At 45.7% G+C, this 15,702-nt stretch overlaps 1 protein-coding gene across 1 annotated transcript in view; it reads right to left on the bottom strand.

Moving 5' to 3' along the window:
- Positions 1-15,702, bottom strand: part of LOC144167936 (uncharacterized) — a 35,547-nt gene that overhangs the window by 6,876 nt on the left and 12,969 nt on the right. The window contains exons 5-6 of the mRNA XM_077697058.1: positions 5,949-6,134; positions 4,959-5,142 (exon numbers count right to left, since the gene is read on the bottom strand). Coding sequence (XP_077553184.1) covers positions 4,959-5,142; positions 5,949-6,134 — 370 coding nt within the window. The remainder of the gene's footprint in view (positions 1-4,958; positions 5,143-5,948; positions 6,135-15,702) is intronic.

The raw sequence follows: 15,702 nt of genomic DNA, 5'->3' as shown, positions 1-15,702 counted from the left end.
ATCCAGTGGAATGGTTATATGTTAGCTCAGGTCAAGCATGCAAAGAAAAAATCGTGAGGGTAGCGACTAGATTCGCAGGGGTCATCTGGGACTCGAAATTCTAACTGTGGATGTGACCAAGGAGCCAAAGAGGGGGCGGGGGGGGGGGGGGGGGGGGCGGGCGTAAGGGTGCGGTGAGACGCTGGGCAAATATACATTAACTAGATCCGTGTCTGCTAACTGGTGGCTTCAGTGCTGCAGTTTTCGTAAGATGAAAACGTTGCCTTTTGTCCCCTATTTGTCCTCGCTTCGAAACACGCACTATTCATGTAAGTAAGCCTCACCGTGAGCTCAGAAAGGAAAACAGTCTAGCAATGACAAAAGAGCGTCTCGCGGAAGCACACATGACCGCGAGGAAACGAGCGATCAGCGCAGATGCGAGAAAGAATGCGAAGACGAAGCATTGAATACGGATCTGAACCGGCATTAGTGCATGCACTGACAACAAAGTGAGAAAAAGTACTGTTAACGGTTTTAACGTGGAGTAACTCTAAAGGGAAAGCGCAATAGGTTTGCTTTCTCGAGAAACACATCTGGGATACCCAAAATCTTTGGGTAAAGCTAATTTCAGACATTGCAGTCGCACATTTTAAGCGTAGGTTGCGAGATGGGAATCTTCATTTAAAAACGGCACTCTTTCTTCGGCTACATAGAGTAAAAGATTTCGCTGTGTCTCGCTCTCCTGGATATGCTTGAAGAGGTATATAGAGGCAAGAGAGCTGTAAACTGCTAAACTGGTGGCTTGAATCAAAGATCACCTTTTTCAGCTATAGCACAACATTGCACGTAATTGGGAGAAAGCATTGAGGGAGAGCAGTCGCGCCATTCTGTCAATCAACTCACGTGAAAGTATTTTTCGCGGAAGCAAACCAAAAACGAAAAAAATCGGTGTCAGAAACAGGTGATATTAAAGGAAATGCAAAAACATTCCTTGGTTTAGATATGTCTGCTTACGGCCATTGAAGGCGAAACCCGGGGGGTCTTAATTGAGAACAACACCGCTATATCATGTTCGTGTCTCTTTCTTCAGTGTCGTGCCTTCGTATCCCAGCGCGAATTACTTGCACCGACAATTATTTTCTGCTAGACCATGTTTGAGAGTTTTTCTTCTGTTTCTTCCTCGTGCGGCCCGAATGATGTCAGCAAGCATACTGGAACGTGCCACAACTTCGGTAGAATAAGATTCCTCGCGGCGCATGCGTTTTGTTCTGCTAAAGTGTCATTACGTTTAGGTGTCACGTCACACACATATTTCTGCAACATTCACGTTTCCAATTCCCAGTTCTCTGAATGATGTGGCTCCGGGGCATTAATTCCTTTGAAATGCCGATTCATAGGGAACCCCCAGGTGCATAAGCGCCACAAAGAAACGACCAAGAATGACAATCTTTGTTCCATAGTTCCACAAACGCAAAAGTGCGAATAAACGGCAACAGTAGCACACTGGTCTGCAAGTCTTCATGCGAGGATTCAAATTCCACCGGGTAACACATGTACCATTTATTCTTCCTTTGTAGCGGCGGCCGTTTTTCTCACCGGAAAACACCAAATAACCATGCTTCCCATAATGTTGTGTTTAAAGCTTGGGTCATGAAAATAAGAGGCCTCCTTGACCTGCTCTAAAAACAAATCAGAGAAAAGGTGCCAGCAGAAGTTGCGAGTGCTTTGCGAACCCACCAAAGGTGAATTGAATTTAGAAACTTGTATTGCATGCATTAGAAGAGGCGGGAGAGGAGAAGAAAACAACGTCAGGGATGTTACGAGGCCGGAAAGCTACGAGGATGTAACGAGGACGGTGATGCCGAGGACTGTTTTTTTGACGGCACTTGGAGGGAAGGAAGCTGATACGCGGAAAACGTTTTAGTGCTAGCCCTTGACCGTCTGACTTCGCTACAGTTTTGCAAACTGTGATGTCCGGAACCCATGTGTCACTTCGAAAACGCGCCTACAGTTGATGGCAAAGAATGCTCGTAAGGACTGAACGTGGAGACTGCGGTGGGCCCGCACGGTAGGATGTTGGTGGCGCTACCAAGCTGCAGTCGACAAGAAATGGGTGACACATCATACCAACAAAAGTTTGTAGCACTTCCGAAAAGCTTAAATATATGTCGTGCTCAGATGCATCAATTCCACGTTACTGGCTTAGATCCGACTTAGATCCGACTGAGTGAGATCCTAAGTACACGTAAAACATTGTGAAGAAATCGCAAATAAACCGTTATCAGCTGACCGAACGAACTTTAATGCATAAACCGAACACGAAATAAGGTGTAGAAATAGAGGTAGAGGAATAAAGAGAAGAAGAAGAAACTGCTCGGAACGGTGGCCTCCTGCCTCTCTGCTTCTCTTCGCCCGCCCCTTTCTTAACATTTGGTGCCGAAAACCCCGTGCGGCAACGATTGACTTCAACGCACGACCTCAAGGGCCCGTCTTTCATCTGCTCCGCCCCTTCGCGCTGCGAGTGGGGGAGGAATCGTTTAACGAAGTGGTCCTGGAACGTCACGGCTGGGGGGGACGATTAGGTGCAGCCTACCGCGTAATGGAGCGACTGAAGAGCAAGATTTCTCCGCGAAGAGCCAAGAATACGAGGCTTATAAAGGAAGCTCGCTCGTTGCTCGACGCTGGATGTCAAGACATCGCCAAGCTCACGGGCTTGCAAGATCGACTCATGGCCAACCACGCCGAGCTCTTTAAGATCAGCGAGGAGCTCGAGGCCTTCCTTACGGCGGAGGAACAAGACATCGAGTATCAAGCGGCCGAGGAATACAATGATAGGACCCTCGACACGTTGGCGGAAATTCGATGCAAGATCGACTTTCTTGAACGAGCCGCTCAGAACGCCCCACATTCGCCGGCTGTTAACGAAATGGTCCCGTTCAGACAGGAAAGTGCGGCCACGACCTCGGGACCTCGGCTTCCGCCGCTGGACGTACCGGTCTTTCGAGGTGAGCTTCAGCTTTGGACGGGTTTCTGGGAGCAGTTCGAGCAAACCATCCACAACAACAACGCTCTGACGCCCACGTCGAAGTTTACAAGTTGGGGACGTGGTCTTGGTGGAGGCAACTGGCACCCCCAGGAGCCTTTGGTTGCTGGGCCGTGTTACAGAAGTTTTTCCTGGACGAGACGGGCTCACTCGGGCCTGTAGCTTGAAGACGCAGGATGGGAAGATAATTAAGAGACCGGTGCAGGCACTTCATTTCCTAGAAATGGGACCTCCATCTTCTGGTGGGGGGAGAATGTAGAAAAAGAGGTAGAGGAATAAAGAGAAGAAGAAGAAACTGCTCGGAACGGTGGCCTCCTGCCTCTCTGCTTCTCTTCGCCCGCCCCTTTCTTAACATAAGGTGATAAACTCGCTTAAAAAATGTCAACACATCCGGCGAATCGCTTAATAAAACTTCAGCTGACTTACGCGCATTTTAGATTCGCAAGCATCTCAGTCCCATGGTGGGATCTTGTTTATTAACATTTTTAAGGCAATCTTGTCAAGCTGCTAGACTATAGCGTCATTTGTGGTGTCGTCGGAATCCTTGTCTTTCTTACTTTTTTGTGTTATTTATTTTTGGTTATTTTGTGTTATTTATTGCCGCATAATAAAATGACAAATAAGGCGTAATAATACAGTAGAATCTCGTTAAAGCGTAAACCCATACGCCATAGTTTCTTTCTATACGTAGTTAAGCCGGACCGGCGATTCGGTTCCCCTTCAACCTAAGGCATTAGGAGAAACTGTAGTGTCGGCTAGCACGCACTTTCTTCGCGTGTCCCTCAGGTACAGTGTAACGAGGTATTACTGTAGCGCAATTTCATTTAAGTTCGGAAATGGTGAATTTTTGTGCAGCTACAATATGGTCATGGTTGCAGCATTTCAACGAATTTTGGTGTTAAAGTCTGTTCGAAAAGGGACATTTGTCGTCCAAATCGGGTGAGATTGGCGCATTAGGGACCGTTATTCAAATCTTAGACATTGTATTAATTCTTGTTAGGTTAATTTTTTGACAAGTTATCTAGATGTCTCTATTGAAATGATTAAGACTTTCTAATTCGCCCTTTACGAATTTGGGCAGTGACAGGAATCACACATTTTTGCGGCTGAAACATTCGCAAAAATGCTTAGTCATAAATAAATGTCCGAACGTTGTTTCATTACTGCTAATCACTCCGCTTGTAACTGTCGGTAATCCCGAATGGTGCCCCGTGCTTGCCTGTGCGCGTGACTTTTGCGATCAGCGGGAATAGCCAGTATTTCGTATATACTGAACTAATATGGTTAGAGGCCGTTTGGTCCCTTGGTGGGGATGCCTCGTGAGGGAACTAATCTTTAGGACAGTATACGTCAGGCATAATTTGGCACGAAGTCCAACCTGCATGTTTTTCATACATGCGGCTAGTTTCTTCTGGCAACGGGTACAGAGGGTGTGTTAAAAAGAACGGGAAAAGCGGTTGTTCAAAACGCGTAACCCAACCCAGAAACCGAGAAGTTCTTTAAACACATGCTCCAAACTAAAATTCTCTCTCTCTCTCTCCATTTCGACGTTGCCACAGGGTGCACATAGGGCGTTTATACGGTCCTGGGATTGCTCCGTGCCGGTGCATCCTCAATACGACGCAAAGGTAGTCTTTATGCGAAATTATCTCGCACTGCCTTTACGTGATGGATTCTGTTTCACCAGAACGTTGCCACAAGTCGCTGGTTTAAATTAAAATCATGAGCATGCGCCTTCTCACACGTGATAATGTATAGAGAAAACTCCTAAATACCCTCATGAGCAACTGTCCCGACCATTGCACGTTGCACAGGTTTGTACATATCGACCTGTTTTCTTAGCCATAAACGCACTTGGTCGACAGTTCATTAATGGCCCTTTCCTAACAGAAACATCTCGTCCACGCTTTTATATGCAAAAACAAAAAAGTCTTACCACGTCGGCCGTTATGCAGCCCACTATAAAGAGGCCCATGACGGCCACCAGGAGGGTCTTGCCGTGCGAACACAGGCAAGACTGGGAGCGTTCCTCCTGCTCCGGCTGCCGCTCAATTCTCGCACGTCTCCGCCTTCCACGTGGACTTCCGGGCGAACATCGCGAGGCCCTGTCGCGGTGAGGGCTGAGGAAAGAGGAAAATATTGTACTTCACTCGCTAAAGATTTTCGCAGTGCCGTGTAGAAATGAAATCACAGAAACACCACGCGGCCTTGAGTGACCATTACCTGTGCGATTAGCTTCATAGTTTCTTTTGCCAGGCAGCCTTTGTCCGTGTAAGTTGCACCAACGTCAGAACGGAATCATAAACTTCCTACTCACTGCAAATCCCTATCCATAACACCTCTCGAGAAAGCACTGCATAAATACTGCGTAGCTCGGTCTGCTCACACACGGCTTGAGATTGTGACAGTGTAGTTAGGTCAACGTTTCGCTCACGCAGGAACACCTTGGCTTAGTTCAGCTAAGTTCAGCTTCAGTAGCTGCAGAAGCGAGCCACCTTTATGAAGTCACTGTCAAGTCCCAAAGTTCAGCAAAACTAATACCCGGAACAGATTTAAGAGTAGAACGCGGGCTCGATTCCTCAGAGCGGCGGCCGCTCTTCTGGTGCAGCCGAAAAGCGCAGACGCGTGTGCGTTCGAGATTTCGGCGGAGGATAAAGATCCCCTAATAGTCAAAACTAATCCGGAGCTTGCCACTACTGCGCGCTTCATAACATGTGAAGCTTCGGAGCGTTTAACTGCACGGTCACTCCATAAGCCAGTCACTCAGGGGTAAGTGTAATTGCGGCCTCGAAGACTCCCAGCCCCATAGCCTCCTCGACCCATTCCAGAGAGTCGACGCATGCGCCCAGATAGCCGCTGCGGCCCCTTACAAACCTGTCTGAAATATCACCGGAAGGTTCTGCTAAAAACGCGCTGTTTTACTTACATCTCGGGGGCGCTGCTCAAGGTCGTCGTGGCCTCCTCGCTGCTGATTTCATTTTCCTTCTGCCATTTGGTGGATTTTGAGGCCGCAAAAGTGTCGTCGCTGTCGGTGGGGCCAGCGCAAAAAGGCTGCGGAGTCTGCTTCTGTGGCGGCCATGGTTTTACCGGCGGTCGGACCCCTGCATTGACCCTGTAGAAACGCGGACCCGGGAACGAGGTTGAATTTGCATGAGAAGGGGACGCACGATGGGGTGCTCCGGCGGATCGGGACCGCTGCCGCGCCGGGCCTCGACTAACGCCGGGCTGCATTTTCTGCGCTCGTTCTCGGCCCGCGACCACTGCCCCAATTCCTCAAAGGGGGCAGTGTTGCTACCGCCAAATGTAGCACCTGCACGCTGAAGGCGATTGGCCAATAAAATACTGCTCGTTTTCAAAATTGTCATCACCATCATCATCATAAACACCTAAATGCTCTGGGAAGGGGGATATGGGGACCTGACACTCCGCACTCCACCTTCTCAAAACGAAGGGGCGCAACTCCTAGCCTTGGTGCGAGTAGGCAAATCCTGGCTTTAAAGCAACAAAATCATGTACCCCTCCATCTACGCGAAACTTTCTCGGGATGGATTCCTCGGTTGGCAAATCCCACAGTGCGAGTATGCGCTACTTTAAAGGCACGGATCATTTTTTTAGATGGCAGAAATTCTCAGCTAACCCTAGCGATGCTCAGGTGTGCACTCCTTAGGCCTAACGGTGTGTGTAGGGCAGGAATCGTACCTATTACTTGGCGTTCGTTTCGGCCATGTGGAAATTGAGCAATTGGATAGATGCCGGCTTCATACGCGAGGGACGCAGGTTCGATTTCGGCTACGGGAAGTGTTTCAGGGCGCAGCCCGTTCTGGCCCGACACCTGGGTTTCGCGGTGGCGTCGGCGTCCCTCGCGTTCGCGTGACTGATTAAGCGAACGAAGCAGGCAAGGTTGCAAAAAAAGAGAAAGAACCGTCTGGCGAACGTCTGAAGGGTGCGGGGGCGGCACGCAGGCTGCAATAGACTCAGAACTCACTCGGGCCCAGAACTCCAAATGGATTCATTATTTACTCGGGCTCAAATGAACTCAAAACTCACTCTGGCTGAAATTGACACAGACGCTGCTCCGTACCGCCCCACCCCCCTCATTCGAAACACGTGACATTTGCGCGGAGGTTAAAACATGATTTGCAACAACATGCTTGCCAGCGGCTTTGACGCGCTGCGTCATAACAGCATCGTAGCCCTCGCCGCCATCCGTTTGTTGATAAAGCGATCACTTCATGAGAAACAGCAGAAATGCGCCTTCACCGAGAAGACTGCAGTTAGCACTGTGCACTAATTTCGATTGATGTGATTGATTGTAGCGTTTAACGCGCCGACGCAACGCAGGCGATGAGGCGCGCCGTAGTGGAGGGCTCCGGATTAATTTTGACCACCTGGGGACCTTTAACGCGCGCCGAAATGTCGTACACACGGGCGTTTTGGCTTTTCGCCTCCATCAGAAAAGCGATGCACTAATTTCGCATTAGGGTGTAAGGCAATAGTCAGCGCAATTTTTTCGTTAACTTCACCTACGATCATTCACCATCATCGTCAGAAAAAGGTGGCTTTCCTGAAGGCTTGTTGGTATACAATGGCACCAGAGAGAAGACCACAGCTTTGCTTTAAAAAAGCGCAGTGTCGAGAGTGCCGTCCGACGGCACTCTAGCTGATCGTTGCAGGCATGGCTAGAGTGCCGTCCGACGACATTCGAATATTTAACACTAGGTTAGCACTTGCCGCGGAGTCTGTCGCTGTAGTGTAGAGGATCCGTTTTAGCTACTTGATCCCAAAGTCGGAGGTTCGAGACCGGCTTTTTCCTAGGATGTTTTTTTTTCATTATTTCATTGAAGTGTAATTTTTATGCGTTAGGTTAGTTTTGGTGTTTTAAATGATTTCTTTGCGTGCGTTCGGTTATCTTATGTTATGTTTATGTTAGGTTGCCTAGCTTTACGTTATCTAGAGCGGTGTACTGCCAGGCACGGCAATTTTACCACAAAACGCCGGTGGACGTCGATGTAGTGGAGTGATTATAATACCGTCAGACCTCACTCTAGACACGGCCTTAAAAAAAAGCTACCTGGAGAAATGCAAAGCGCGGAACGCCATACGAACGTGAAAATGCCATTTTTTCGGAACGAATATCTCGTCTGGTAAGAATAACCACAAGGTCATTCCGAATTCGCTTTGTTCCTTTCTTTCTTGTATATTGATGCTGAGCTACCATTAATGTGATCCTCTAGCACGGGATTGAGTAAAATGTTTCATGGAGCCGATGAGTAAATTATTTTCCTGTAACAATTTTGTTCTCGGCCTCGACGGTACCACGTGTTAAGCAGCTTGCAACTGATGCCGAATAAAATGCATTTTATTTTTTGAACTAAACCATCATCATTATCATAGTTGTCGTCGTCGTCGATTTTCATGACCTGCCCTCCTACCCTTCAAAGCACTGCTGAAGCCTCTGTCATCATCAACCTGTTGTGTGTTCTCAAGACGAAGGCCTCATGCACATCGCATCACCCCTATCCCAATCGTTCCCGAGTTCTTTTCTCATTCTGGAATGAGCCCGGTAAAATTAACCTTGTGCTATGAAGCAAAAACTCCCATGCTCAGCATTTCGCTCAAATGGCTTTTGCAAGGGTAGTTATACCTTGCTATGTGCAGTTCATCCGCCTTCCCATCATTGCAGAAGCATTGCACATTCAAGAGCAGAACAGTGGACAATGCACAACAGCATGACTGGTTGCATAACTTAGCTGGTTAATAAATAAGATTATAATTTCAAGGGTTCAAGTTGACTCCTTGGGAGTTAAGAAAACGTTGTGCTTTGACTTGTTTCGTAATTTCAGGGGCAGATTGGCGCAAACGCAGCTATTGCTGAGGCAAAACTGGCGTCGCTAATGCGAAATATATCCGGTGAAAGTTTTCTTCTGGATCTGGCTCGGCTTGTATAGGATCGCACAGGAACAGCCGTACAGGGCTTGGCGGGGCAGGCTTGCCGGAGAGTGCCAAGGCAAAATGAGAAAATAACAACACCACCGGTAAAGACCGAAGTTGCAAACAGTATGTTAACGTTTGTATTGTAACACGTACTTGTTTTCAAAAATTACATTTAAGATTATGCCACCCGTGACGTTCGTAATTATAGCGTAATAAATACATAACAAACAAATAGTAAAGTCTTCAAGACCACTCCACATTATCCACAAATCTTTTGTTTATTGACTGGTTTTTAAAGCATTGGCAGAAGGTGGTTACATCATAACTTTCGACTGCCCTTGTACAATGTTTATCCAGTTATATTATTGTAAAAGCGGAATATTTTTAAAACAAATTGTTGGTTATTCCTGAAAAAAAAACTGTTCTTTATCAGTAGACCACTGTGACAGTCGAAAACTTTTATTTATTTTTCGAATACTGCTAGCCTTTCAGCCGTTAGAGGGGTGGGACATACTAAAATATCAAGCATCAATACATTCAAATCTACCGCGATTTAAACACTAACACATCAAGATGGAGATGTTACATGGTATACATTACAAACACCGACATTGAGGCCAAAGGAAATACAGTACAGTCACAGTATGCATACAAGTAAAGGAAAATAAAGCAAAATAGTAGACCATGCAGCAGAAAATATTCTTTGTGTCTTTCCTCAAATTTTCCAGTGAATCACACTGAACCCGTTGCAACTGCAAAGTTTTCCACTGACGAATTGTTTTTGACAAAAACGAATTTACATATACATTGACCGGCTGTTGCGGTACTTCGCATGTGTAATCGTTTAGACCTCTGTGGTTTCGTACGTGGCGTGGCGTAAATTATTTTGTTGGGTTCACGTTTTTCTTTCTTTGATATAAAAAATAACAACTTCAATCTTGCCAGTTAGCGACGGTCTTCTAAGATGGGAAGTTTATAGGAGAAGGTAACTTTGCTGTTATTTATTTATTTGGAAAATACTACAGGCCAAGAATGGCCCAGGCAGGAGATGGGGTGGTGCAGCACAAGAAACATGACCAAAAAAGGAAACAATACAGAGGTGGCACGAACTAACAGGTAAATATACAACGTATTATGGTACTGACCAGGTCGAAGAGAAATTTGATCGAATAAACGTGGCAGTTCGCCTTTGTACTGTTTCAGAATATTTATGAGGCCGATTTCAGGGGACCCCATACAATGCTGGCATTACGTAATGTTGGCTGAATATACGTAAGATGCTGCAAGTTTAACGTGAGTCGAAGCAGGTCTTGATTTTCGACCCAGTTAACATAGTGCCCTCTCAGCCACCGTACAAACGTTTTGCAAAAGGGCCCTTAATTTAAATATTGGGATGTTTATATATTCCAGGATGCTGTCAATACAGTTATGGGAATATTACAGGAGTGGAGTCACATTGTAAAAACAAACAATTTACAGACTAAAAATACGTGTTGCAAGAACTTGAAATTTCCAGCATATATCACGGACGTAGTGCAAAATTCGGCAAAGTGAAAGGCAAGGAATCGTCTTGAATATAAACATCGATTGAATCGCTGGGGCAAATGGCAACCAAAATAAAAACAAATACAAAAATTATTTGCACAGTCACAGACGTAAAACATGCGACACCGTCAACTCCAGATATCACGGCTACATAAAAGTCAGCAAAGATTCACTCACTCGAATAGCAAATTTGTCAACCGTCGGCTGTGTCAACACAGTGGGGTGCAGTAGATTCCAGGCGCGTGTGGCTCGTGGAAAAAAAGAGTGGCCAAAAACATTGTTCTTGGAGAGATACAAATCAAGTGTGTGGAAATGCTTGCTTCGTGCTTGGAGCTTACAGTTAGCCTTAACATAACTAGCCGGATTTATTTACAAAGAATTGTTTAACATCAGATACAAAAATCTCAGAGTATGCAGCTTTGCATGGCTCGCCAGGGTGGGCAGATCCGCTCTTTTCAAAAGAGCAGTAGGTGAATCGGTACGCCTATCAGGAGTATAGATAAAACGAACTGCTTTACGTTGTACTCTTTCAAGCGTGCCTACATGTTTGTTTGTGAAAGGGAACCAGGCCACATTCGCATAATCGAGGATTGGACGGATAAGCCTGGCATACGCAAGAGTTTTGCTTGAAGCTGCCCAGAGGTGTATGTTAGTGATATGTGTACACTATGCAACAGAGAGAGAGCCACCATGGCCCATATCCTATGGGATTGTGAAAATCACCCGCAAGAAGCCACAAACACTACAATCCCGCCAAGATTCATGGACGCTATGAAGAATGGAAACTACGAAGACCAACTCCAGGCTGTCCAGCTGGCAATGGCTGGCCTCGAACGCCAACGGCCTGCAAGCGCCTCCTCCACGGAAGCTGTGTGAGCAGGCCTGGCAGGGGCTCAGCTATTGCGACGTACTAGCCGCGTCTTCACAGCAGGCTCTAATAAAGGTTGTTTCTCTCTCTCTCTCTTTCTTGAGGTGTCGAATGACGAATCGTTCGCTTAAGAAGAAATAACTTTCTGGGAGCCTTCTTTGTAATATATTCAACATTCGCGGTCCAATTTAGGTCGGACGATATCAAGATGCCCAAATATTTGCAGGCAGCGACGTTGCGAAGTGGCACATTTCCCAGCGATTACGAAAACTTTGCTTCCGTTTTTTTCTTTGTTATTGACATGGCGACTGTTTTATCAGTAGTTATTTCTATTTGCCACTCTCGACACCAGGTTTCGTCTTTTTCTAACGACTCATCTAGTTTAACTGATCCTGGTAGTGGTCTATTCTCTGGTAGAGGATACAATCGTCTGCGAACAATCTGATTTTTACTTCGGCTACGACAGGGACGTAATTAGTAAAACCGAACCCTTGGCACTCCTGATAATGCTAGAACAGTTTCGGACACATGTGCACCATATTGGACAAATTGGTAGCGGTTAGCCGAATAGCTTTCGATCCACTTGGTCATAGGTCTGTTGCCCAGTATACTGGTAAGCATTTCGATCAGTTTGGGGTGGGAAACGCGGTCAAAAGCTTTTTACACATCTAAAAAGACTATATCAACCTGCGATTGATCGTTTATGGCATTCGCAAGGTCAGGCAGGGTCTCAACCAGTTGTGTGACAGTAGATAGGCCACGACGAAAACCGTGTTGACTGGAATGGAGAATAGCATTTTATTCCACGCATTCGGTAAGGGACTTTAGAACAATATGCTCAAGAATTTTACAGGAAGTACACGTAATAGAAATTGGTCCGTAATTTGATAGACAAGATGAGTCACCACTTTCGTGTATGGAAAGAATTTTTCCAATTTTCGTTTCCCATGGAACCTGGCCATCTTTAAGCTATTTGGAAAATATAAGAAAAAGGTATTTACACACTGGTTCAGCGTAACTCTTTAACAATGCGTTGGGAACCCCCTCGGGTCCACTACCTTTTTTTCATTGATGTTCAATAAAAGTGATAGAAAACCCGGCTCGTACAATTGAGGCAAGCTTAAAGTACTTAAGTTTTTATCCTTAAACAGAAGGGGCGTTTTTTTACCATTGCCAGCTGTGAACACAGACTGGAAGTAAGTGTTAAATATTTTAGCTTTCATTAATTCCACCTCCGCTGAAACGACAGTAGGGGGGTTGTTTCTTGAACCAAGATATTTCCAGAACTTCCGGGGCGACTCCCTTATAAACTCACTTAGTGTTGTGCTGCAGAAGTTTTCTTTGACACTACGGAATTTTACCTTCAATGAGCGGGACAATTAATTTATTTTGAACCCATATACTGAGCTTGATTTGATAGATTTTCTTAGTATTTTTATTTTACGTTTAATATGAATAATGTCACGTGGGATCCAAGGGTTTTCTTTTTTGTTACACCTAAATATTTTGTTGCATTGGCGGTAGACAGGCGGGTAGAGCATACAGAATAACGGGAATCGAAGACACGGTTACTTAATTTATTTTAAAGATTAAGGCGTGAGTAAAAAAAGCCAACTTTGTTTGTGTGCAGCTGTATTCTCTAATTTAGTCTACACACGGAGAACACGCATAATTCATCACTGAAATGACAACATTGGCGCACTCACCCACCTGAATTGTCAAAAGTAGCTTTGAGGACAATTGAGAAAAAAAAACATTTTAGCGGCTTGTTCTTTTACAGCGTGCAGACGGTCCCAGTATTGCTTCGTCGTGTGTTCGAGAATGAAGTAATAAGTGCTCTTTATAAACCGTGAATATTCATTTCTTACCTAATATTTTATTATTACCCGTATCGTATAATACTTTGATTGCGTGTCCTTTTTAATAGCTTTATTGTTGCTAAGAGGTGTTGAGTAAGTATGATTTACTTTTTGCGGTATTTTATATTGCTTAGCGAGATATATGGCGTGCCATATGCTCCAAGAACCTCTGTTGAGGTCCGTGTCCCTTTGCTCACAGGTTGCTCCGAAGCTGCGTTTAAGGTACAAGCATCCCGAGAAAGTAATTTTGTCTCAGATAAAATCAAAGCTGTTGAATGAGAATCGGATTATCTTGTTCCTCATTTGGCAGTAAAAGTTTCAATGTATCCGTGCATCTATCCATGCTTGTCCGAATCCTCCACAGAGACCATAATGAACGAGTGTTTTTGCCGGTATGTGTATGGCGTCCAAAGTATGTGTATGAAGGCCAAAGAATGACGTCCAAAAGTTAGAAAGAGTGCATAATTTAGCGGCCCGTTTTGTGTTTTGAAATTACACTAGGCATTTCAGTGTATCGCGTGCGAAAGAGATTGTTGGATGGGAACCATTAGAAGAACGTAGAATGGCTCTTAGGCTGAAGGTAATTCATAATATCTTTCACTCCAGGACTGGCATAGAGCGCGAAAAATACTTTTTAGGCCTGATTATGTTTCGTTACGTTTGGATCATGTGAATAAGGTAAGAGAAATGAAGTGTAAAACAGATGTCCTAAGAAAGACTTTTTTCCCAAGGATCATATCGATTTGGAATCGGCTACCTCGCGATACTGTGGCAGTCATACCGATGCATTTTTTCCATGTTATGACCCAATTTGTTGTACCATTCAAGTTGTGTATTCAAGTTGCGTATGTTGTTTAAGTCTGGCTCTGCATTTATTGTTAAATCACTTGCATTGATTAGTGTATATTTCCTTGTACCCCCCCACTGTAATGCCACAGGCGCTGTGGGTACTGAATTAAATAAAAAAATAAAAGAGCGATGAAGCCCACACACTAAGACACGACTGGTCCCAGCCGAATAATGCGGCTAACACGCGAAACCATGGCATTAACAACGTACCTATCGGAGTGTAATATCAGGGCCACACTATCCTTAACACGAACCTTCTACCAGGGCCCCAATGGTTGCAAATAATGTCCTACTACAGCACTCATTTCTACCATGACGTGTTCTCTGCGCCGCTTCTCCAAAGCCTGCCGCCACAGCCGCTATGTACGTTATCCGTAATATTCATAGGTGGGCAAAACAGAAAGAACTCACTCAAACTCGATCACATTTTTTTAAATCCACGCTGTACTCAATCAATCAAACAAATAAACAAATGAATTTTCCGAGTTCTCAATTACGCCACGACCAACTGTGGCTTATACGACGCGGATTATGACTCCTAGTTCGAGCAGAATGTTTCGAGAACATTACGGTGGTCCGTTTTCGCACCGGTAGTCATGAGTATGTGTGCAGTCATCTTGCCTTGGACACGGAGCGTAACACGCACCGAGCCTAGTCGATGAGCCCACACACCCCTGGTGCCGGCTGCTGGGAACTTAGTCGAAAGGAAGAAGAGATATTTCGGGCTTCTGGTCATTACGAATATATATGTCCCGCACAAGTAGCACTGGTCAATGTGGTTGCCTTGCTGTACCTCCTCTTTGTTTGCAAATGATGTCTCGGCAAACTTCACACCGTGATGCGCAAGCCCGTTGTAAATGCCTAATATTTCGGGGCAGCTTGGCAGAGGCATGCTGCGCGCGCTTCGTTGTAGGTGTCCCGCTGCGCAGTTTCGTGCCACCGCGAATGTCTGGTAAGGTGAGAGTTGGCGTGATGGTGTTGTGGATACACCTTCACATGAAATCATGCGCTTTAATGCCGTAGTATGGTGAGCGTAAAACTGCGGACAAAAGCGTAAGTAATGAAACATTGTGGCTGACTTTTAGAACGTAGCGCAAGTTTGATTTCTGGTGATCTTCTTACTGATTGTTACCACTAAAACAGGCTGACGTAGCAGGGATTGTTGATTAGGGTAGCGACCACTGTATATTTTTTCTATAGGCACTCATTTGAATTCGATAGACGCGCGGACGCAGCGCAGGCGATGAGGCGCGCCGTAGCGGAGGGCTCCGGATTAATTTTGACCACCTGGGGATCTTTAACGTGCACCGAAATCTCGTACACACGGGCGTTTTTGCTTTTCGCCTCCATCAGAAAAGCGGCCGCCGCGGCCGGGAATCGAACCCGCGACCTTGTGCTCAGCAGCGCAACGCCTTAGCCACTGAGCCACCGCGGCGGGTTCCTTCCATTCCATCAGCTATAGCAGAGCATTACGAAAGAGCGACATCATCGGTGGTGGTGGGAAAGAGACATGTTAGACCGGGACGACGAATTTATTGTAATCTAAGACTGTCTTTGATGAGATCGAAATCTGCGTGCTTCTAGTTCCAGTAGAAATTCTCGACCAACGCTCCGTCATGGCCTTC

Source organism: Haemaphysalis longicornis, unplaced genomic scaffold, assembly GCF_048455015.1.
Source record: "Haemaphysalis longicornis isolate Haplotype H1 unplaced genomic scaffold, Haemaphysalis longicornis Haplotype H1 scaffold_2, whole genome shotgun sequence".
In the NCBI taxonomy this organism is placed as follows: Eukaryota; Metazoa; Arthropoda; class Arachnida; order Ixodida; family Ixodidae; genus Haemaphysalis; species Haemaphysalis longicornis.
The sequence above is the reverse complement of the archived record's forward strand: the minus strand, read 5'-3'. Positions and strand labels throughout refer to the sequence as shown.